Genomic DNA, 23,605 nt, shown 5'->3' on the forward strand with positions numbered 1-23,605 from the left:
CAACAGGTAACTTATCTGATATAATACATTTCATATCTGTTTAATATGCTTGGGTTCCTTATTCTATCTTTTTATATTTTAATCACTTTTTTTTCCCCAGAAATTTTAACAAAAAACATTTGGAATTTATACTGATATATCTCCTACTATTAATAGTACCTACTATATCATTACAATCATCAGTCTAACACAGAAAAATGCATGGGAAAAACCATAAATGGTAAAGTTCAAAACGACTGAAAATTCCTGTGACATATACATCTCCAAATTGTGTAAAGGAACATCATGTACATCTCAAATATGGCAAACAATTTCAAGCTGTTAGCTTGTTTCCTGTGAGAAAAGCTCCTCTAAATCTAATTTCAAACTGCTTAGAAAGATGTTTTCCCTTGAGGGACTATTACTGTAACCATGAAACAAGAAGATTTAGGACCTTTACATCAAATGATCTGAAAGAAGCCAAAAAAATGTCCATCCTGCCAGCCAAGAGGAAGAATGGAATGAGATGGCTCTTTGAAATCTGCTCACTGCTTCCCTTCGAACTATAAGCAAGTACCTACAGGTGGGGCATTAAAAAGTACAGCTGAGGGACAGGCTGTTGCTGCACCAGGTAGCTCCAATCCTTGTAACTGCTGTTGAATTACTCGTGTCATGGAAACAGATAACAGCTATTTGATTAATAACAAATTAGAGAAAAAAACAGCACAACCACACCACAAAACCAAAACCCAACCAACCACCTTCCCCATAGATCTTTATTAGACAAGCCACCACTTACAAGGTTGGGCTACTGCAGTGTCACGGAAGAAGGAGAAGAAAAAGATCTACTGCATTTTATGAATTAGCCTAGGGGGTCCTCAAATGTTTGCATAGACCTTGTACCACATTTTAATTAAGAAATTGTCTCATATCCCAATCCTGATTGTATAAACACCCCTTAGCAAGAAACACTTTTTGTGGAAAAAAATGGATTAAAAGCAAAGCAGAATACTTTTCTATTTTTCACTTAATAAAGTTAAGTAGCTAGAATGGATGAACACAGCCCGAGCTAGAGAACTATTGACCTCTCTCTGGACCACCACAGTGTTCCACAAGCCAATCTGGGAACATCTGACCTAGTCCATTCTCCTGGCAATCAACTATTTGCTCCCCATAAAAATAATTTCTGTGCTTAGCTCTTTTCTTTTTAAGTAATTTTGATGAAAGCTGATATCAACTTTCTTTAGATTTTATGTCTGGAACCAATGCTAGAGCTTGCCCTCACAGTAAGACCTCCAGCTGAAAAGTTAATTTCCCATTAAGCACTTTTTCTTCAGGGTGAACAGTACGAAGCTTATCTTACGGGGTTTATGCACCAAAAATAAAGCTACAGAAATGGTGACTTACAAAAAAACAAAAGATGCCTAGTTACTAACCATTTGTTCCCATTTCATTCAGGAAATTAAAGGAAAACAGTAGTGAAAATAGGTGTGTAGGGTACCTGAATTCCACAGAAGGGTCTTGAATCCAATACTTTTTTCTTCCTAATTCTCATCTGATATAGGGTAAGCTGTGGTCACATAACTTTAAAAAGATTTGAGATGATGACAGATGAAGAGATATAGCTATAGCTCTCTTCCTTTTTAAGAGTTTTTTTAAAACTGCATTCTGTCAAGGACCAGATAAAACTGGAAAGCAGAAGCAAGATAGAAAACTCAGAGATTAAATTGCTTGCTTTTACAGGATGGGTAAGAAAACAAAACAATGCTATTGCCTCTTTCTTCTTTCTAATAAGTCCTTTAACATTTTCCTTTTCAGAGTCTCTCAAATCTTTAACTACTCCTATATCACATCATCACCAATGACATCAATAACTTAAAAAAGAAACTCAGTATAGTCTAAACATTTTCTACTAGGCAAAAAAAATTACTTCACTGAATAGATGTGAACAGAAAGATTAACAGAAAGGGATTATTTACCCCAAACTGACACGGTGCTCAAAGACCAGAAAATCTGAGCTAAATGCAACAACTCTCTAACTAGATCATCCTTTATTCAAGTAAGCTAAACTTTATAAATAAATGCAAAAAAAAAAAAAAAAGAGAAAGGTCGTATTTCTTGGTTTATAACATGAAAATTATATTTGCATCTTTCAAGCAACTGGAATTACGACAGCTGTTTGTGAGAGTAACTATGGGCTTGAACAAATTCAGTGTTGTATTTTTCCTCGTTTAAGCTATTTGAGTTACATTATTCCTGTGCTTTGTGGCTGTCTACCACTAGCTCACACTTAGGATTGAAAATTCTTGGTGGAATATACATTTCAGACAGACAGCTTTGGTGAGAAATGAGGACAAAAAATGCATTAAATAAAAAAAAGAGGTTTTTTTCTGTTTTCTTTAAGTCTCCTTTTCCTATCCCCTCTCAAGAAGGGTCAGAGCACTAAGAAGTTTCATGATAAAGGAACGATATTTCCATGGGCTATGATTTTATAGTTGGCTTTGCAGTTGTGTATCTTCCTTATAAATATTGCATCTCCAGCTAGATGAATCTAGTTGAAAAAGGAAGCAAGATTTACACTAAAATTAGTTTTCTTCAAAATATCAGAAAGATGAGGTAAAAAGTAAAACAGCCCACAACCAACAAACCCTCTACCAAATACTGTTACAAAAGCAGAATACCCTAGCAAACATTTTAAAGCATGACTATATTTACATGATTTTTGAGGGAAATGTTGTTGTAAGATAATGTGATAGTTGTTATAGCTACTTAAAACAGAATGATGCCTGTATGCTTTTCCTTTAAAGGCAGCTCACAGGCTGAATGCATAATCTCTGCATACTCCTACCTTATCACTAGCCCTGAACTTGAAGAATAAAAATAGCACATACACCTGAGGAAGATGCATTAAAACAAAACAAATAGAATACAGTAAAGTTCAGTTCCTAAAAGGCTTTATTTGCAACATGTATCCTGCCTGCACATGTCCTAAAACAGTCTTCACAAATAAAATCACAGGCTAGTTTTCCAGAGAGTGCTTGCCTCATACAGCAGGCAAATGGTAGATGCAAAAAAAAAAAAGGATAGAATTAGGTTTCACAGATAATCTCAAAACTGAGAATGGGACATCATAATTTTTTTTTCCCTAAAAAAAAAAAAAAGAAAAAAAGAAAAAAAATATATTTGGGGGAAAAGAGTGTTAAACATTTTCTTCCAGGCAGTAGTCTCTTCAGCTGTTTTTCCTATGTATTCTGGAATTGATTTTTTTCCTTCCTCATAGTAGCAATAAGAAGATTTAAAATATGCATTATCATAAATGGATTTGCAAGGAGCACTGGGACTGTAATAAGAGTGAGAACTTACTGTTTTGCTGATGTAATTTGTGCTGATATTCATACACTGGAGTCCTTCACTATTGCAGCAACCTCCACATCTGTAGATGGATACACATGGGGGTTTAAAGAAGGTGTTTGTAGTTGCTCCAAACTCTTTTCCCACATCCACACACACTTCACGTGGCATGCACTGAGTTTTTCTCCATTCAGTATCAATACCTGCCAAGTTGTAGGGAATTTCATGTGTTATAAAGTAACTGTTTAAAAACAATACTCTCCTGCAGTAAATTAGTAGGATTTTTTTTAAAGTTTAGAATCAGAATATGCATTGCTAGAGTCACACCCTTTATTCAGTGAAATACACATCTTGCTGTGTTAACTTCTATCTAATTTTTCTTCTTCATAGGGATGTGACATATTGTCATGGAGCAGAAGAAAAGTCACAGTGGAGCTAAGAGGGAACCTAACAAGGCTGGGCAGATCTTACAGCATTTACAGCTAAAGCTGTACATGTCCTTTCTCCTGTGCCTGGGGTGAGTCTCACCTTGAGTGAAGTCTAAAGAAGTACTACACGTCTCCGCAAATTAACTTTAACTGGTCCCACACAGGTACTTCACTTGGATACTATATATTAAAAACATTAAATTTGATGCCTACACACTTAATGTGAAATTAATTTGAATACATGTTTACCTTGTTAACTACTAGAGTATAATTTAAAGCAAAAGGTCATTATTTAGCAATTATATACACGATATGATTTAATCTGAAAGGTGGTATTTTTGCTCAGATTATCCATGCAAATTTGGGCAAACATTTTACATTGTGTTATACAGCCTTTTGCCAAATACAATCTTACGCTAAACAGCCATGAGACTTGCAGCAGTACAGGCCCCTTTATTCTCTCTTGGAGCCAGTTTTCGGTAGCCTATTCAGCAAAAATGGAAATTTCACCTAATGTGTACCTTAAAGTCTCCATTAAGGTACATGATTTCCAGTATCATGTCAAAAAATATGCCTCCTGCTATAAATCCTGTGTTTCTCTTCCTGCAAGCACTTGCTTAAATTGTAAGCTAATTATATTTTTATCCAGGCCATCTGAAACACTAAGGGGTATCGACACATTTGTTTGAAAGCTGTTTTTTTCTGGTTTGAGCATAACATCATGACAACTGCCCTCTAACAGGAAAAAGCTACAAGTGGATTATTTGGCCTCCTAAAGCAGTAACACGTAAGAGAAGAAAGCATTACCAGCCATGAATAATTGCAGAAAATGAGCAGAAACAGTTCAATAAATCCAACTATTACTGCCCTCTTTGCTTTCTGCAAAATTGTTACAGCCTCTACCAAGCAGGATTCCTTATACCTGAAGACAAACACTTCAATTCCTATATCTACTGAGCTGAGAAAGCAGTCTATACCTTTCTTACACTGGATGTACCAAAAATAGGTCTGTGGAGCAATTTATTTCGTTACAGAAGGTTGACTGTCAAAGATTTTATTTTATAGCCATTACATCAAATCAAACTGCTGAGGGTGGTTTACTGATGATGCTGATGCTGATGATGCTTTTCGGATTTTAATTTATTGTGTGTTAGAATGTGTTTTGTGTCCTGTACTTACTTTTCAGGATCTCTGCATTATAGTGCGCTGCGGCAAATTTCAGTGAATCATCTGATCTTGTGTCAAAGCTGGAGTGTTCCCTGTTGTGTTGCCAACCTCCTTTCCTCAATTGACATTTGAACATTTTCCAGTATTCTGGGTAAAGTACTGTCATGAGTTCATCCACACTGGACACAGCCCGCAACTGCTCTTCCAGGTCTTTGCTTGCATGAGCCTGTCAAAGTAACATGCAACATTAATTACTTTCTCTATTACACAAGGTTTGCTGGAAACTAGCCTGAAAAACAACTCATGCATTGTAAAATAAAGTTGTGCTCAAAAGGGTCCTCATTACAAAAACTGCTTTTGTCAGTCAATGCCAACAATACTATATTGACAAATACTGAAATGTTTTGCTTGTGCCACTAATTCTTTATCATACTTGTCATTCAAAACATCTGTGTGAGGAAGGAGCTACAGAATTAAGCCTATACAAGTACCATTTGCAGATTAAAAAAAAAAAAAAAATGCATTTTTATCTTGGAAAGAAAAGTTTTCATGATAAAATTTTGAATGCTTAAACTCCAAAATATTTAAATGATGTTCATGTTATTTAAGATCACATACCCTTAAAGTAACACCACATTTTTGCCCATTTTCCCTTAGTACAGGAAAATGAAAACATGGAGAAATGCAAAACCAGTGAAATTAGAAAAAAGAAGAAAATAATTCATGTGATTTTGTACCTTTTAAGGGAAAATCTTAATAAGCAAATTCTATTATAAAGCACTAATCCTTAAATCAGTAGGAGTCAAGGACATCGGTACCTTTAAGAATCTGAACTGCACGCTCCCTCACTGCTAAGAGTTTCAGCTGAAACTCTTCAGGACTCTAAGCACTACACTCCTTAATTTGTTGTCCAAGAGTGGCCTAAAATCCTGTAATCGCCCTTTCTTATTTGCTGGGTTTTACACAAACTCATTGCAATTGCATTTTCCTAAAAGACTACGACTCAGATTTACATTCTCATTTCTCACTTATCTGGAAGATTCCTCTATCCTCTTAGATGAAACAACATCTTGCATCAAAGGACTGCTGTTATTCCCTGTCCACCCTCTCTCATCCATGAATTGCTGACTTCCCAGAGGGAAGGGCAGTAAGGAGAAAGAAAACCACTGAAGAACCCTTAGCCACCTTCTCAGCCTCCGTGGCCCTTAGATGGCAGTATGAGACACAAAATATAGAGGTACACTTTGTAAAAAGTGTCTAGCAACTGGCTACAGACTCTGTAAAGGTTACTACAAAACTTTTGCGCTGGTCCAAGAATAACAAGGCTGTAACAGTGTAAAATGCACGTCTAAAACCAGAAATATGAAACTATAGAAATTGAAATTTAGGATTCTTTACCAAACTCCACTATAACAAAAAAGAAATTATTTCAGTAAGTGATTTTGAACACTACGCAAGTGAAACGACCGGTGCTGAACCAGCTGACCTGAACCAAAACTGCTCCTTGTCTCACAAACAACTAAAAGGGTACAAAATGGCACACACTGTCCCATCCACTTCCTTATCAGGTGCCAAATCCAGGAGAAACACCCCGGTAAGGCAGATTCACAGAACTAATTTCTGCAACTACAGAAGCCAAAGCTAATGCAGATTTCAACGTCATTTTGTACATCAAAGTGTTATGAAGAAAAAAAAAAGTTTTCACTAAAGCGTTGCTAACCACAGTTATCAGACAGAATACTTTGTCCTGGGAGATTTTAACAGTCAAGCTATCAGTCTCAGAAACACATTCAATCAGGACTTCATCTCTTTCCTTGCCTCCATAGGAAGGGTCATCTCTGACCCAAGCCACCCAGCAAGCAGTAGGTTGGGGCCTTGTCTTCAAATTTGTTGGCAACACAGAGCATCTCACTCCCCTGTTCTCCTTGCAGGACGCCACACAGGTTCTCAACGAGTGGATCAGAGACAAAAATCCAAGCTGAACAAACAACAAATTCGGCCACTGTCTGCTTGCTTTCGTCTCTCTCAAGAGGTGATAAGAACAGGGTTTGAGTAGCCTCATTCCTGCCAGGCTGTTTCCTGAGAGCGCTACAGCACATGCCCCTTGAGTCACGAGAAGGGGGTCGCTGCACCAGCGCAGTAAATGCCCGCGTCGCAGATGCGTGCCTGCCACGTGATGGGAATATGCGTGGCACGGGAGGTCACGGGATGGAGGCGGCGTGCATAACCTGTCACAAGGCTGGATGCCAGTCCATTACGTAAAAGGCACGGGAATGGAAACTGTGTTTAGTCATCTAGTAGCTGATCCTAGGAGGTACCAGCAGATCACGGGGGTGACATGGAAAAATAATCCAACCAAAGGTTCACCAACCTTTGACGAATCCCTTGAAAGCCTGTGCAACCCACTGTAGACAAAACGCTGGCTACTGTTGTTTCAGATATTCAAGGTATGGGCCTAGATCATCAGAAAAATAAGTACTGAAACTCAAAATTACTTTGTTGATAAGAAGCCAGCGTACGGAGCAGGAAAGAGGTCATATTTGTTAGAAATAATCTGTGTTGATGAAACCCTCTCTGGTCAGGAAATCAAGTCATGTCTTTCCAGCCGGACAGCGAATTTGGTATACACATATAAAATATGTATGAATAAAAGTCAAAACATGAAGAAATTAGTGGCTTTAATAAAGTATTGTATCTAATTTAATGAAGTATTGTTTTCAAATGCATTTCTTCCTGGATATTCCATGGGCCAGAGTGCCACGTGAAGAATGGAGGATACTGCCTACAACATGAAGTGCTCACTTAGTATGAACAAAAGGAAAACAATTTCTGGAGCACATATATACAATTACTTTTTTTAAAAAATGAATCATCATTATTGTATCTGAATTATTTTGTGTTTACTTTAATAAAGCCATTTGCTTGTAAAGATGGCTTCAATTCAAACTTACAAATATACTGGAAAACCAACTTGGATCACTAGAGGGCTTTTGTTCTCTCCCCTCTCCTGATTTAGCAAGAAAGGGAGAAGGAAATCCATACATGTATACCAAATACAGTACATGCAGTGCCCAGAGTCAGGAAAAAAAAAGAACAGAAAATAGATGTTGATTTTTCAATATGTTTCCAATATTACCTTGACACACAGATCAATGATCTCTTCCTAGTATATTCACTGTAAGTCTATGAAAGGCATGTATTTTTGAACTGCAGCAAATTACTCTCATCTGTGTCAAACTGTTTAAAGGAACATAAGTGTAAGGAGCTTGTGGAGTTATTTAATTTTGTACAACAGTCAAACTTTATGGTTGACATGAACATCAAACTAAATCTTAAGTTCTGGTTGATTAGAAGAGTGTGATCTGCATACAGTAAAGGCATCAGATCATTAAGGACTGTTAAAAAGTTTCTAAATTTTTAAGAGAGGAATGCAACTGCTTCTGTAAATATAAGAGTTGTCTGGCAACATTTTTTATTTTGTCTAAATTTCGGTTAATTTCACAAAAATATACTGTCTTGGTCCCTATCTTTTATTCCAAATTCTTTGCTCTTTCTTAATTGTGCATCGGCTTTTAGTGTAGGACACTGAAAAAAAAAAATTAAACCTCAAAATGATTTTGCGATGGAAATCCAGACTTCAACACCTATTTAGAATTTATGACAAGACACAAAGAAAGTAACATCAACAAAAATGTACTACAAATCAGAGGAGCTCTAATTTTTCATTAAGCTTATGCAAACTTACGAAATTTGGAAAGAAATGTTTGTCACCAAGCTAGTTATTCCCAAATGTAATCTTAAATTAAAAAAAAAAAAAAAATACTAAATAATTGTTTTATTGTCTGAAAGTAATATAACATTAACAAATTTTTGATAAGAGAAATTCTGCAACTTTTAGGACCAAAGTAAGCTTTTTGATAACTGTAAACAGTCCATTGATTTTCACGTGAATTAGTTGCAGTGCACTCCACATGAAATCCTGGATCAACTGCTTAACATTTTATTGCCGAGACATTCTGAGATCTATGTTCGAGAAGGAAGCAGGAAATCAGTGCCATCGGTGCCTGCAGAGGAAGGAGTTTTCTCTGTCCCACATTTTCTATTTTCTTTGCTCTATTTAAGTCAGCTAAGGAGTTGGTTTTTGTGACTTTTTTTTTTTTTTTTTTTAAAACACCACCACTCCTTTCGCTGTTCTTTGGTTGGCCCTTCTGCTGGTTTTGTCATTTTTACATATTATCAATATTGTCCTGCATGATCACCTAAAAACATTAGAAGCTATAGTCTGGAGAAAGACGTTGACTAAATCTTTGACTAGCTAATCTCTACACGATGATAGACGATATTGAGCAAAATAACAACTTAAAAATACAAGAATGAATGGTGAATACAGTAAAGACAAGCCTGCTTCATTTCACTTCTTCCACATTATTTCCCAAGGAACACGGGAAATGACAAATACATATATAAATAAAGTAGTAAAACTTGATGACAAGCTTTCTGTCACTATTAATTTATTTAACTTAGGAACATTTTATTCTATCAAAGCATGTTTTTCACAATGTGGCTTTCCACTACATGGTATGTCCAGTTTTTTAAAAAATTATAGCTTACAAGGGGAGGGGCAGGACACCAAATGGGCTCTATATCCATTAACAAAATCAAATCTATAATAGATTTTTCCATGCATTACATTATTTGTCCTTCACATGTTCCCAGTGTCTGCCTCTATTACTAATAACAAAGGTCAGAACACTTAATATTTGGCAGCATGTTTGACACATAATTGATGGTGCAATGTGTTATAACGGTACTTTACGCATCTGCTCCAATTACAGTTGTCAGCTCATTTCATTTTCAAGGATTTTGTTCACAATTCTTAATAGGAAAATGCTGTCTATAAACCCCTCCATTTTAATATGCTTATATACAGTATTTATCGACTGACTGGAATGTATTAAAAATCAAATAGTTACATTCTAATGCTGAAACAAACAGTATGCAAGCAAATGGAAATATTGCAAAAGAAAAGTATGTATAAACACTTTACTTGCATAATTTATTGTAATTTTCATGTATTTCAGCACTAGTGTTTTTTGCAAGTTGATGCCAGTAAAAAAAGAAAATATCCTAATTAAATATCTTAGCTGTAGTTAATAATTAAATTCAACTTTTTTATCCACCTCTACAACCATGCTAGAATAGCCCTGATTTTTATCTCATATGTACTAATTTGTCACTAGTAAAACCGAATGACTATCCGCAGTTGCAAACTTTTAAGTTACCATTCAATATAGTAACAAAACAGTGCCTTACAGAAGTGAAACGCTAACAATGAGCGTAATTTTTTATTTCACGTTACTTTAAATAAGTAGTAAGACCACTGCGGTTAATTTGAACTAAATCAAAACGTCATGAGAACAGCAGAGAGATTAGAATCGGTCTCTGTTCCAAAGAGTTTACAAAGCACATCAGACAAACATAACAAGAATGAAAGTATAAAATAAATAAAATGGTCTGAACTAAATTATGCTTTAAGTGATCTCTATTCATTCTGGCGTTTTAAATACCAAGAATAACACCAGGCAAAGAAAACAAATAAATGGGGGGGGTGGGGAGGAAGAACGTACAAAGTGGATAGGCAAGGAAAAACAAATGAGTTTGAGGAGAGATTTGAAAGAAAATTTTTTAAAAAGGAAGAAAGAGACATTGGCTATGAGGACAAGCTTAAGACTACAGAAATTTCACTTCTATATTATACATCACATTTTTTTTCTTTTGTCTGGAACATTTTTGGTGAGGAAGATACACAAGCTGCTAAATAATCATCCTAGGCTTATATTACTTAATATTGCTCTCCTGTTTATGAATACAAGTGTTTAAGCTGAGATAGTTAGTGTAAAATCTCCATTTTAAGGGAAATCCAATTTTTATGCAAGTCAGCATTTTTCAGATAATATTTTATTTAGATATTCTTAGAAAATGCTGAAAAAAAATTCCAAGATTATAGATTTGGACAATGGCACTTATGTTTGGTCCTTCAGTCAACCATTTAGTTGCTACCAAGGTTCTGAAACACGCTCCTTGGCTGGTGCTTATTCCTCAAGCACCTGCATTCCTGAATGGTTCTCAATGTTCCCTAATAAAATGCCAGTACTTTCATACATTCAATGGGAATTACTTATGAAAATACCCTTTTATGATCCGAGTCTGATTTCCCTGGGAAGCAGTGAGAGAGAAAAATCATTCCATTTGCTTTCTAGAGCAACTCCCTGCTCTGCTGGCTTTAGAAGCTCATCTTAAGATGGACAGTTCTCCCAGGTTTTTACGAGTCTGGGCAATTAAGACATTGTTATAGGTGACATGGTATCTGATACAACTAGAGACAGTAATGCCACAGTGCCATGAGAGAAATCCATACGATCGGACACACACGCGTGTGTGTGTAGAAATGGGAAAAGGTGTGAGTAAACACCATCCCTGACTATGATGGAAAGCGGTTTTGAGAAAGACGTTGGTAGCACCTTAGCCAGACCCTAAATATCTATGACCTTTTTTGAAGCAATTTCACAACTAGATTATACTAACAGAAAAAGTTTTGTTCTCATGCACTTCAGCCCGATCTTTGAAATTTGCATTGTTCCACAGCAGTAGTCTTCAACTTGTGGTCGTAAATCCCTGCAGACTATTTCCAAGAATACAGCAAGTCGTAATTGCAAAATAAAATACAAAAATCAAGCCTGTTTTCAATAGACTCAATTCACTATCCAGGAGCTCACACTAGCTCAGCCCACAAATTAAAGGTCAAAGGCTGCCCAGCAGTCATGGAAATTTGTGGGATAACCATTTGCTGTTTAAGTGCCGCTGCATCTGGATTCTTTAATTGATTCAAATCAGTAAGGATTTGGATTATTGCTGCTGAAAGGCTTACATCTGATTAAATCTTGGAGACGTCAGGCAGTGCAATCTGTACCAGATGAGATTCGTGTATTATTTTCTTGGTCATCCACAGGTACAGTAATCAGTGGTGACAAACGCAAGGATCACCATGCATGACCAGATGCATGACCAGAAGAAAGGGGAAACCATTTGTAAGTAAAAAACATTTGTAAAGTGAAAATAAAGGACAACATTGGGACAATTGCTGGATTATGAAAGTGGCTAACAGACACAGCGATCCGCCGGAAAGGAGACAGCTAGCAGCATGAGAATACCAGTGCCCTCTGCAACACAACCAATGCAGCCTGCGAGCTTCTGGTGCCAATTGCACGTGCCCCGACTACAAGGCATCTGGGTTGATGCCACATGGCAGTTCTGTAGAGTCTGACACATTATAAAAACAATATGATTATTTTGAATACTTTTAAGCAACTTTTAACTAACACTGAGGAAAGTGAACCACACAATTCTGAAAAGAAAACTTAAATACTTCGAAATTGAACTCCAACTAAAAATTCTGGTTATAAGATCTTACTCTCTCAGAAAATGATAAAACGCCAGTTAGGCAATTTTTTTAAATGGTTTGAATATTGCTGGTTTTTTTAAAATACCCTGCAACCTTTTGTTGTCCTTCTAACAGTCAGACATATCTCATTATAATCAGTACACAAGAATAAACTACCAGGCCTTTATAAGAAGATTGTGTATTTCCAGTCTTTACCGAGCTTTCATTGGTATCATCATTACTTTTATTAGCAACTGCCATTAGCTTTGTCAGTAAAAGCAAACAAATATGGAGACAGTTTTTGAAGAAAACTATTAACATGGTAACACTGCAATTATCTGTCATCACTTCAGCAGATGTAACACACGCAGCGAGAATTAAAAAAGCTTCTCAAGTAGAGATTTACTAAGCAGAAAGGTAAGGGACATTTAATCTGAATGCCAGCCCATTCTGAGATACTGCTTAAGCACAGTACGTGTGCTATGCGAAGACATCCTAGACTCTAATTAGTTAGTGAGAAGTAAGAGTTCTGGCCATGTATGAAGTGATAGGCAGTAGGTACAATTTTACTGTAATGTTTTCTATTCTACGGGTCAATAATACACACAAAAAGGTTGCACTAAGAGCTGGAATAAGAAATTGCACATTCTTAAGAACATTTCTGAGTTATGCAGAACACATAGGCTACAGCATATGGGGTGTTCTCACTGCGATAACAGTATTTAGTTTTCAGTTCAAGTCTTTTGTTTATTCTTGAATTTTTAACAATGTGGCCATTTATAGGACAGAAGGATTACAAGAACATGTCACCTCTTATCATTGTTGTATAATTTTTCTCACTGCTAAGTAACCTGCCTTCTCACTGAGTTTTTAAATCACTATTTGAAGCCCTGAGCAAATGTAATTAATCTGTGGTCTAAATATTTAGTGACAGCTCACAGAAATTTCTTGAATTAATTATACTTTTAAAACAGTTCTTAAAATAAATAATTTCACAGGCCATGAAACAAGATCAATTAGATTTCAAAGAAAAAGTTGAACTTTATTCCTAAACAAATGTCTTAATCTAATAGGACATGATTTCTGTATTGTTAAACAAGCCTTGCACAGTTTACAGATCTGTACAGAAATACTAATTAAAGACCACCTACCTTGTCACATTGCCTATTTCAACAAATATTCCAGCTATAAACACAATGCACTACTTAAAACTCAACAAAAGGCTAAAGAATAATGAGCAAGTTATAACACAGCAATTCCAGTTGCAAAATCTTTGTTTTAAATTATTACAAACAAGTTTTGTATACATGAAAAAGGAAACATAAAGGCTCTTAGAAACCTGGGTATTTTATTAAATTTTAGAGTTTTGAAGCGTATGCCATTAAAATTGCATTATTATCTGATTATTTTATTTAGCATCACGTTTCTTCAGTTCATTTTACACAAGTCATTTAAAAAAAGTCTATTTGGTAACTCAAAGTAAAACGCCAGACTAACACATCACACAGCTAAGCCTTTGGTAATTAAGGTATTAAATTGTGAGATTTCATTAATAAACAACATACCAGAAGCAGCTTTTATTTTTGTTGTCAAAGTATTACCCAAATATTTTATGTAAAGGTTCTTTGCTAATGTAGGCAAAAGACAGAGATCATCTGAATTTTGTTAGCCTGAGGTAGGCACACAATGCAAAGCACCTGCTATGCACCACCCACTTGTGCCCAGCCTGATAATCTGGATTTGAAATTTGTTCCATCATAAATTCTGTGTGGAACATCCTTTGGATCACCGTTTGACATCTGTTACAGAGAAGTTACACAGAAACAAAAACACTTGTTTAGACATTGAGCCTATAATATTTTTTTTCTTGCCCTTTGAGGCTGCAGGAAAAAATAGCCTGACAACAGAGAAAAGCACTATCCAATCTTAATCTCAAAATTCCAAACGGATTAGAAAAGTACAAGAGAGGAAGATTTATTTTCAAGCCTTTAAGTACAACATTACACTGAAAACATTTTAAAAACAGAAGACAATAACAAAATCCTTTATCCACACACAAAGCCATAATGTTCCATTAAGAGCAAATTATCTAAACCCAAGAAAATACAGTACTTTAACACATCAATATTTGAGAACTATGGGATAGTGTGGCATGGAAGAATACCGTTTTATTCTTCCTATGTTTGAATAGCCTGTACCAGCTGCACACTTTCAGGTACTGCAATCAACAGCTGAGGTATTCCTCTCTACAGAAAGGGTAAAATGATGTAAGACACACCTTTGCTTTCCCTGATGGGCTAACTTCATTGCCAGTTACGATATAAAAGGTCAGTAGTTCTGTGGAGCTGTCACATCCCTTCTGAACTATGGGGAGGAAAAAATAAAACAACAACAAGGGTTTTTGATCACAAAAAGAGAAGTAATGCTTGTCTATCACTGAAGAAGAAAGCTTATTGTACCATGTAAAACCTGACAGATATTAAGAGATTTGTCAGCAAGGCATGAGATGGAGAAAGGCAAAAGAATCCTTGAGAACAGCAAATCCAAGAACTAGATTGAGACTTGGAAACAATTCCCTTTCATGCAACCAAATCAGGAGAAATATATGTTGCCCATTATTTTTGGCTTAAATTATTCTGAATAGTGTATTGTACTGTAATGTTACTTAAAAAGGGTCAGGGAACATCAGCAGTATTAAACTAGATCCTAATTTATACTGACAGGACACAGAGTAATCCAATGCTGAGCACAGTATGTTATCAGAAGACTTTTTGAAGAAGGCTTGACAGCAGAATGAAGTTTTTGCAAGAACAGATTTACAAAGTATGCCCTGAGCTATCAACTTCCACTGGATTGCAAGAGTACGTATAATCTCTCATGGAAGGTATAATACTGCATCTTGAAATCCACGATGGTTGCCATTAGTTGGAACTTCCCCTATACCACCTTGCTGAGTTGCCCGCATTCTTATCCAGGCCCAGAAACTAATGAAAAAGAAAACGGATTTATAAGGATTATATATTAAAAGGAGGCATACAGAGAGCAGAAGAAAGGGGAACAGAGGTTCTAGTTATTCAGTCTGTGGAAAGATGTAAGGAAGATGTTTAAAATTAAGCTAAGCACTTGCATAAACCTTACCGTTATAATGAAATATTTTCTCATGTTAAGCTTTTTATCTGCTCTTAGAAGTAAACAATTATTTTATGAAAAATATGGGTTTGTATCACTGCATTTTGTATTCACCTGGTCATAGAGTCTTGAACAGAAGAACTTGAAGTAAACAAACCCAGCTATCAGGTTTGTGAGGCGAAAATGGGAGTGAGGGAAGAAAGAGATACGGGAGTAAAAGTTGGTTAGTACCAGGATAGTGCAACCTAACACCCAGTCTCAGGCTCAGAGCACCCTGAGATTTCACTCTTCAGAAGAAAAGGTAGACATCTCGAGATGACAGATTCTAATACAAAAGGAAGAAACAACTAAATCAAAGTAAAGGGCTCTAGACTTTCTGAATAAAATAGATCCTGTCGTATTAGCCAGTTTCCTCAAAAAAAGGTTCCAGAGTTGTTTTGAGATTTTAGCAGAAGAAAGCGTCAAAGCACGAGAATTTATGCAGAAGTGAAATTTCAAATTCTCTAGCACTACCAACAGCCCTTAAGGAAGCGCTTTTTCAAACATATGAAACCACTTCCCAAAGTCAATCTGCAGAGATTATTTTCAATCATTTGCATATAAAACCATGATGGAGTTATGTACACACAAAACTAATGTAGTAGAAGGATTCCTTTGACTCTTTTCCCCAGCAGCTTATTGTGTGTACCATGAAGCACACACACATCTTTGCAGGATTGCAGTCCTGGAAATTGGAATTTTGGACATACACTTGTTAATACCAAGAGCCCATTGATGTCACTGAGGTTACCATTTACAGGACCAGACCATGAAACAATTTCTGTCTGTTCCTGCGTACGTTTCTAGCAATTCTTTTACTGAGAACTGCAATTTCCTCAATTTTTCCTCAAAAAAGATACAGCAGCTCTTTTGAAACAAAGTAGATTCAGACACAGGGAACACATGCCCCATCAGAGTAACTGGCAGTGAGAATGACATTTCTGGTATGCTGAATTACATTTTGTTTCAAAAGAAAGTGTTTTGTTTATTTTCAATTTTATTTGAACTAGGATCGCAGAAGAGGGGAAAAATGTAAATGAATGAACTTTAAGAACATTTTGTTTCATATTGAAATAGTTTTGAAACAATTTGGAGAGCAATTGTTAATGTAGCTTTATAAACATGTATGGCAGATGCTGTTATATGTTTTTATTAGTTTACTTGGAGGTTATTTCTGACATCCCACACAATAATCCCCCTTACTGCCTTACATTTCTGAAAAGTCACATAACTGTCACCCTATTATCAGGGACAAAACTAGAACAGTATCTATTAAATTCTTGTTTTCACTGAGAAGGAAAGGAAAAATGAATGCAGAATTTTGCTGTTCCAAAAGACTCAGATTTTAAAAGCGTAGCCTTAATATACGGCTGCAATTATTCACATTTGTCATTTGGATCAATTAGAACTCTAACTATGGCATAATTGTACTTTTATTGAGATGTCACTAAAATTGACTGTGCCTTTAAACAAATGTGTCCAGATGCTATGGGTACAGCTAATCACAAGCACAAAGGCCCAGTCAAGGTCAGGCTGCAAGTTTGTCTCTAATTGCCCAGTTATACATTCCTTGTTTGCCCAAATCTTCTACCGACTTCAATGGGATTTTTGTTTAGTGAGGATTACAGGATTTCGTCTCCTAGCTTAAGTATTGCATCTATACATCACTATGTGTCGTATGTTTCAGCCCCTATACTCACAGTAACTGTAGTTTTACTAGCCCTAAATATCACGTTGAGCTTTTTAGGTCTTTCACCCTCCCAAAGCCTTACAACTCAGTTTCCTTTTGTTATCCTTGACTTTCTTTTGCTCTTCCATGGTTAACATTATTGGACCTTGAAAATTAGTTACCTGGCAGCCAATGTTTGTCCCACTGCTGCTATATTTTTCATTTCAAACATGCTAATTTGCTTTCAAAACCTATTGAACTAACTACTGTATTAGTCATTCTGCTAAAACAGAAAGACAGTATTTTTCCTACCCCAAAGTCTTTTTCTCAAATTCTTGGTTACATTTCAGCTCCTTATTAAAGCAGCCTGGAGATTTTTAGATGATCTGACCAATGCCCATAATAGCTTTTGTTGACTTCTCTAAACATTTTTGTCTGTCACAGCATGTTTGTACTATTAATTCTCAATTCCAATTTTTTTTTGATATTTACATCAGGTCACCTGCAGTCCTTCCTTAGTTTACCCCACAACATATGTTCATAAAACATTTTTTCATCATTATGCAAACACTACAATCTAGACAAAGTGCATGCTATCATTTTTTATCAGACCAGCTGTATGACTCAAAGGCAAGGGTGTTTCTATGTTGTCAGTTCAGGCCTGTTGGTCTCTTCCTCATCCAGACTCAATGCATGAGAAAACCCAGACACAGCTGACAAGACAGTTCACTCAAGGGCCTGCTTCTAACAGTGCAAACACAAAACGCCGCAAGTTCGTCTCCAGCGCACCCCAGCTGGTCTGGCACAGACGAAGCCCTTCGCCACCTCCCAGAGCACGCAATGGGCACCCGCAGCATTACGCTTCGCAAACGCCTTTCTAGTGGGCTGAAACACACCCTTTTGCTATTTAAAAAATAAAATATACTCAAAAAAACAACAAAAAAATCCCTCTGAACTGAAGGACTCTCCAAAACAACAAAAAAAGTAATTAGGCCTCAGAGACGTGATATGGAAGCTAAGGGGACCCATATAAACAGCTATGCCAAGTGCGTGCGGTCAGCCTACTCTGGGCAGCATCGACAAGGGTTGACCCACACCCAAGCGGCCTGGGGGCTAGAGTTTGATCTTTACTACAGTCTACAAAGACCGCCTAGATACAGTCTTTGCTTTTTTCAGAAATACCACGTACATGAGATACATATGGCGCAATCATTTTCAAAACGTTGATTAACTCCTAATGCCTCCCAAAGTAATGCCTGGCACATGGGCTCCTTGGAAAGTGAAAACAGATCAATGAAATTAGAAAACAACACATAAAATTTAGAACACAGTAACTCCCCATGCAGGTTGTATCACAGGGAAGCCAAGCAGCTTCAGGGTGCTACAGTTTAGTCTAATAACTTTATTGATCTATATTAACTTTCTGTTGTGTTTCTCAAGGTATTTACCAGATAAATTTTTAGGAAACGGGCTTTTGCTCAATACTCCCTCCCAGGCAAGGGCTTTGTGCAAATGTAGCTACCTCAAGCTCCCTGACCAGCTATATTCTGAACTTTCTGCTGGATTAAACAGAAGATTGATGATGTTGAAAGACTTTACACATCGTGGACTTGGCCTCTGCTACTGCAAGCATTTCAAGCAAAATACCAAAAATAATCCAACCAGAGCTGTCCAGGCAGCAAGCCAAGCACTTACTGGTCTTCCCATAGGAAAATGTTACTTGACTGTCTCACACCCTCTGAACTGCGGTCATGCTTCTCATCCTATCTCAGGTCCATAGTGTCTATACTAAAGTAAAGTTCTCAGTGATATCTTCTCCACTGTTATAGCAGAACACTTTGATATAAATGTAGAAAAATAAAAATAGTATCTGTGTTAGAGAAATACATGGGCTCCATAATGCATTGTCAAGAAGAAACAATTATTTGTTCTATCGATTAGAAAGATGCACTGGTGAGACCTGAACATTTTGATTGTTATGTTAAACATCTAGATTTAAAACAAAATTTTTCTAATTCTTAAATGCTTTCAAAATCAGACGCATAAACTAAAGTGACACGCTGGGTAAAGTGTATTCATTTAGTGAAAAAGACCCCACTTAGTTGCAAGCAACAGAAGATATACAATCACTGCTTAAGTTTTGTAGTTTCTCTGCTATCGCTATGTGAGTGATCAGAATACTATTTAATGGGGTCCACTTTCAAGGTTACATTATGTTCCAATACAGTGTGAAACAGTTACTGCCAATCGACGTACGGACCGGTATTTTTCATGCTTGAAAAGCACGTGCTAGTCAGGAGATTTTATCAGCTATTTACTTTAAACGCAAAAGAGCACTTAACTCCTACTGATAAATAAGGGACGCAAACTCAGTGCCGAGTTTGGGACACTGCTACAAGGCTACAGTCAGCAGGCGCTGTCAGGTCCGGACCACGTGCAGAAACAGTAGTTAACTTTTTGGGGTTCAAGCACCAGCCTGACGATTGCTCTCTTGTCCCCCTTGGCATATACAGTAGTGGCAGAGTGCACAGCTACTGCCAGATGATGCACAGATCAGTAGATGCTTGCTGGCTTTACATGAGAACTTCTAAGTCTCCTTCAGTATTATGGTATTCTGTAACATCAAGTAAGGGAGGTTGGATAACAAAGACTGGTAGATTGATTCAGTTCAAAGGCTAGACTGCTGTAATTTAAATGAAAGATGTATTATCTTGCTATTCTGTCTGTAAGAAACATGGAGCACACACATGGAAGGTAGGAATCAGAACTGGACAATCCAATTTTGGAAGGTAATTAGCCCTGCCAAGTAAGTGCGCATTTTTAAACTGAACTTAAAAATGTATATTTTCCGTGATTTGAAATTCTTGTGTGGCTTATTCGGACCTTCTTTCAGTAAAGCTTGCACTAAGCCATGGTAGTTTGTAGCCTGCAGACAGAACAGAAAATACTTTCCCTCTGAAGTGTCCAGATACCTCTCTCCCATTCTCAGCCTTTTTCATATTTTTAACAAATACTTGTCATTTAAGGACAGATCCCTGTTCTCTGCAACCATATGTGGTTGGCTTCCTGAGCTTAATTCCATCATTCACTCAGAGCATTCCTTACAGGAGATGCCTAAAAGCCTCTCAACAGTCTTTAAGACCAAATGACACGTGCATTAAAATCTCTCAGCGCCGACTGTCTATACAACGATACTACTTGCACCTACCAATTCTGCCCACAGACAGACTCTGGTGCTGCCAGACTCAGCACCTTTCTTAGGGCTAGACACACTTGAAGGTAGTTTTGGAGAGCACATGGACATTCCTTATACGAACAGCAACATTTCATGATACTTTCCATTTACAAAATTAGTAATCAAATAGTAACTGCAGGGAATACATGGGAAAGGGAGCAGTACTTTAAGTCTTCGGTTCCTACAGCCTTGCCCAGGGGCAATACAAAAGACCACACTCACTAAAGCCCTGTCTCAATTCTTTGAAATAGCCATGTCAGGCAAACATCACTTGCAGGCAGGATTATACCTATTTAGTAGTATGTCCAAACTTGAAGCAACAGAATTTCTGGGGAAAAAAAACAAACAAAAAGCTATAACTGACTATACCAATATTCCTGGCAAAAGGCTTTAAAATAAGTAAAATAAAAATAAATATTTAAAATAAAAGTAAGGTAAAAGTTACCCTTGTAATCAAATCGTGAATCGGGAGGTATAGCATATTACAAAGATGTTGATTTGCCATTATATTTAAAGTGATTGCCTCAGGATTTATACTTAATCATGTCTTCAGAAAGCATGAGCTCTCCTAGATAGTAATAGATGTCCGAAAGTGTACACCCAGACAGAAAATATGGCACATTATTCTAAATAGTTTGCTTACAATTTTTTTCAAAGGAATATTAAATAGACAATGCAGTATAGTCTAATCTAGCAATAGTATAAATGGCACAAACGAATATATAGTTATGTATGTGCTCTTTCATAATTTCAGATTTATCACAGATATATTAGTGAGTCACATTTTCATGATTTCAGATATATTAGAGGGTGACATGGAAATATTTTTGATGTGTAAAGGACAGACAATTTGTGGGAAGAGTTAAAGAATTGGGAAATGTAATTTTCATTAAAAATGTCTCCCAAACCTAGCTAAAATAGGTAAATGTGGCCTAAAACCTGAAATTTGAGTGGCTATTGCTTATTTTTCATGTACCTGACTGCCTTACAAGAGGACATATTTTCCAAATACAAGAAAGTATTTAGCTCCTCTGAAAAAAAGTGGTACAAAGACATGGATTTAGAAGCCAAACTTTTACGACATTGCAAATGTTTGTAGCTTATACTAAAAGTCCAGATTCTGGGACTCATGCAGTTACAAAAAAATCATGTCTTTAAAATATACTTAACATCTCCTGATAGTGGGCAACAGTTTTAAAAACCAAGCCTTAAAAGAACAGAACCACACAGAAAAATAGAAAATTAATCAAATTTTTGCATCTTCTATTTTATACCCAACTCCCAATTTATATTTATTTCAATACAGCAGTAGTGCTCTAAGCATCCAGAATTCAATACTCCAAATGAAAGTCTAGATAATAGATGCCCCTTAACACATGAGTAGTTGAACTGAATACTAAAAACTGCAATCTCTAAAAGGGGAAATTTTTAAATTATCATTTATTCTTTTAAAGAACAAGAGTTAGTAAAGTTTATTACAGGAATACATTCTTTCTCCTGATATGCATATGTTTATAAAAAATGAACATACAGAATATAATGCAAGTTATTAATTATATCGAGTTAAGTTGTCTGCATTTGAAGGACAGATGTTAAGAACAGATTGAGAAAGCTAATATCTGGAAAATTTCATCCCACAAAGGAGATACTTTATCTAGAAAGACAGATGAACTTTACCACAGACACAATTTACACAGATAAATTATAATTTCTCAACAAATGAAAAAACAACACTGATTTACAATTCATTTTTAAAGACATAACAAAAACTGGACAAGCCTCCCATTCTGTCTCTTGCATTGTTTTTGAGTGTGTGTTATGGGACTCCTTTCAAGAAATCCCCCCTCCTACTCCTCCCCATCCTTCCCCTGGATCCTCAATTTTAACATCTATTTCTTTGGGATTTCATCTTCTTTCCTTCAATATTGACTCAAGAGTAGTGTTTCATCTTCTGATTTCATCCTCTTGGATATCATCAGGGAAACCAGAACTTCTGTAACAATACTGAAAGGATTAATGGCAGTAGAATAGTAGCCTCCTTATCAAGCCTAAATACAAAAACTGGAAACTGAAGAACAATAACTCAATTTTACAGCAACATTCAAGGTTTTGACATTTTTGACATCTGCACATTCCCCACTGGAATATGGGGAATTAATCTGACGGTTTTTAAAAATGTGAATGCACGTGTTTCTATGTGCCTCCCCCCCTCCATTACCAAATTATAGTTTGCATAAACTCGTAACTTTAACAAAACATTTAAGTTGTAAAAGCATGGTGTATTTGTATTCTATAAACATACCGCATATTCCACTAAACTGTTATTTAAGTTTGGCAAAAAGATCTGAATGGAAGCAGGTTTGGTGGTTTTTTTTTTTTTCTTTTGTTCTTGTTTTGTTTGCTTAATGCTGGCTAGCACTGGTTACTCTCTATTCCTCCTAGAACGACAGAATTACTCAGATTGGAAGGGTCCTCTGATGGCCATCTAGTCCAACCTCCTTACCAAACTCCAAAGAAAAAAAAAAAAAAAAAAAAAAAATCTACAACCTCACTGGGCAGCTTGTTCCAATGCTTAATTATCCCCATAGAAAAACATTTTTTTCCTTATATCCTTTTGAAGCCTCTCCTGCTTCAACTTATGACCACTGTCTCTTGTTCTAACCTTGTGCACCTCAATGAAGAGCCTGGTTCCATCTTCTTAGTAACCTCAAGTTTTGGAGACCACTATTAGGTCCAGTCCTCTCAGACTCTTCTCACAGGGCACATGATCCAGCCCATCTTGTTGGCCCACTACTAGACTCAATCAAGTTTATCAACATCTTTCTTCTACTTTTTTTCTCTTTTCATGTTCCACATGTGGTTTAAGAAGCATCAAATAGAGAAGGATAATCACTTTACTCAATTTACTGGGTATGCTCCTCTTGATGGAGCCCAGGATGCTGTCAGCCTGCATTGCTGGTAAATACTAGCTCACATTCAGCTTACCATCTGCCAGGACCCCCAAGTCCTTTTCTGCAGAGTTGCTCCCCAACCAGTCAGACCCAGCAGCCTCTATCACTGCAAGGAGCTCTTCCATCCCAGGTTAAAGATTTCATATTTGTGCTTACTGAATTTCATCAAATTCCTCTCAGTCCATTTGTCCAGTGTGCCTAGGCCCCTCTGAATGG

General features: G+C 36.6%; 1 protein-coding gene across 1 annotated transcript in view; it reads right to left on the bottom strand.

Annotated features, from left to right (window-relative positions):
* The window catches only part of VEGFC (vascular endothelial growth factor C), a gene marked incomplete at its 3' end in the record, with an annotated part of 74,504 nt that overhangs the window by 12,153 nt on the left and 38,746 nt on the right, over positions 1 to 23,605 (bottom strand). The window contains exons 3-4 of the mRNA XM_009586892.1: positions 4,938 to 5,151; positions 3,343 to 3,533 (exon numbers count right to left, since the gene is read on the bottom strand). Coding sequence (XP_009585187.1) covers positions 3,343 to 3,533; positions 4,938 to 5,151 — 405 coding nt within the window. The remainder of the gene's footprint in view (positions 1 to 3,342; positions 3,534 to 4,937; positions 5,152 to 23,605) is intronic.

This window comes from Fulmarus glacialis, unplaced genomic scaffold (genome assembly GCF_000690835.1).
Source record: "Fulmarus glacialis isolate BGI_N327 unplaced genomic scaffold, ASM69083v1 scaffold5111, whole genome shotgun sequence".
Classification (NCBI taxonomy): Eukaryota; Metazoa; Chordata; class Aves; order Procellariiformes; family Procellariidae; genus Fulmarus; species Fulmarus glacialis.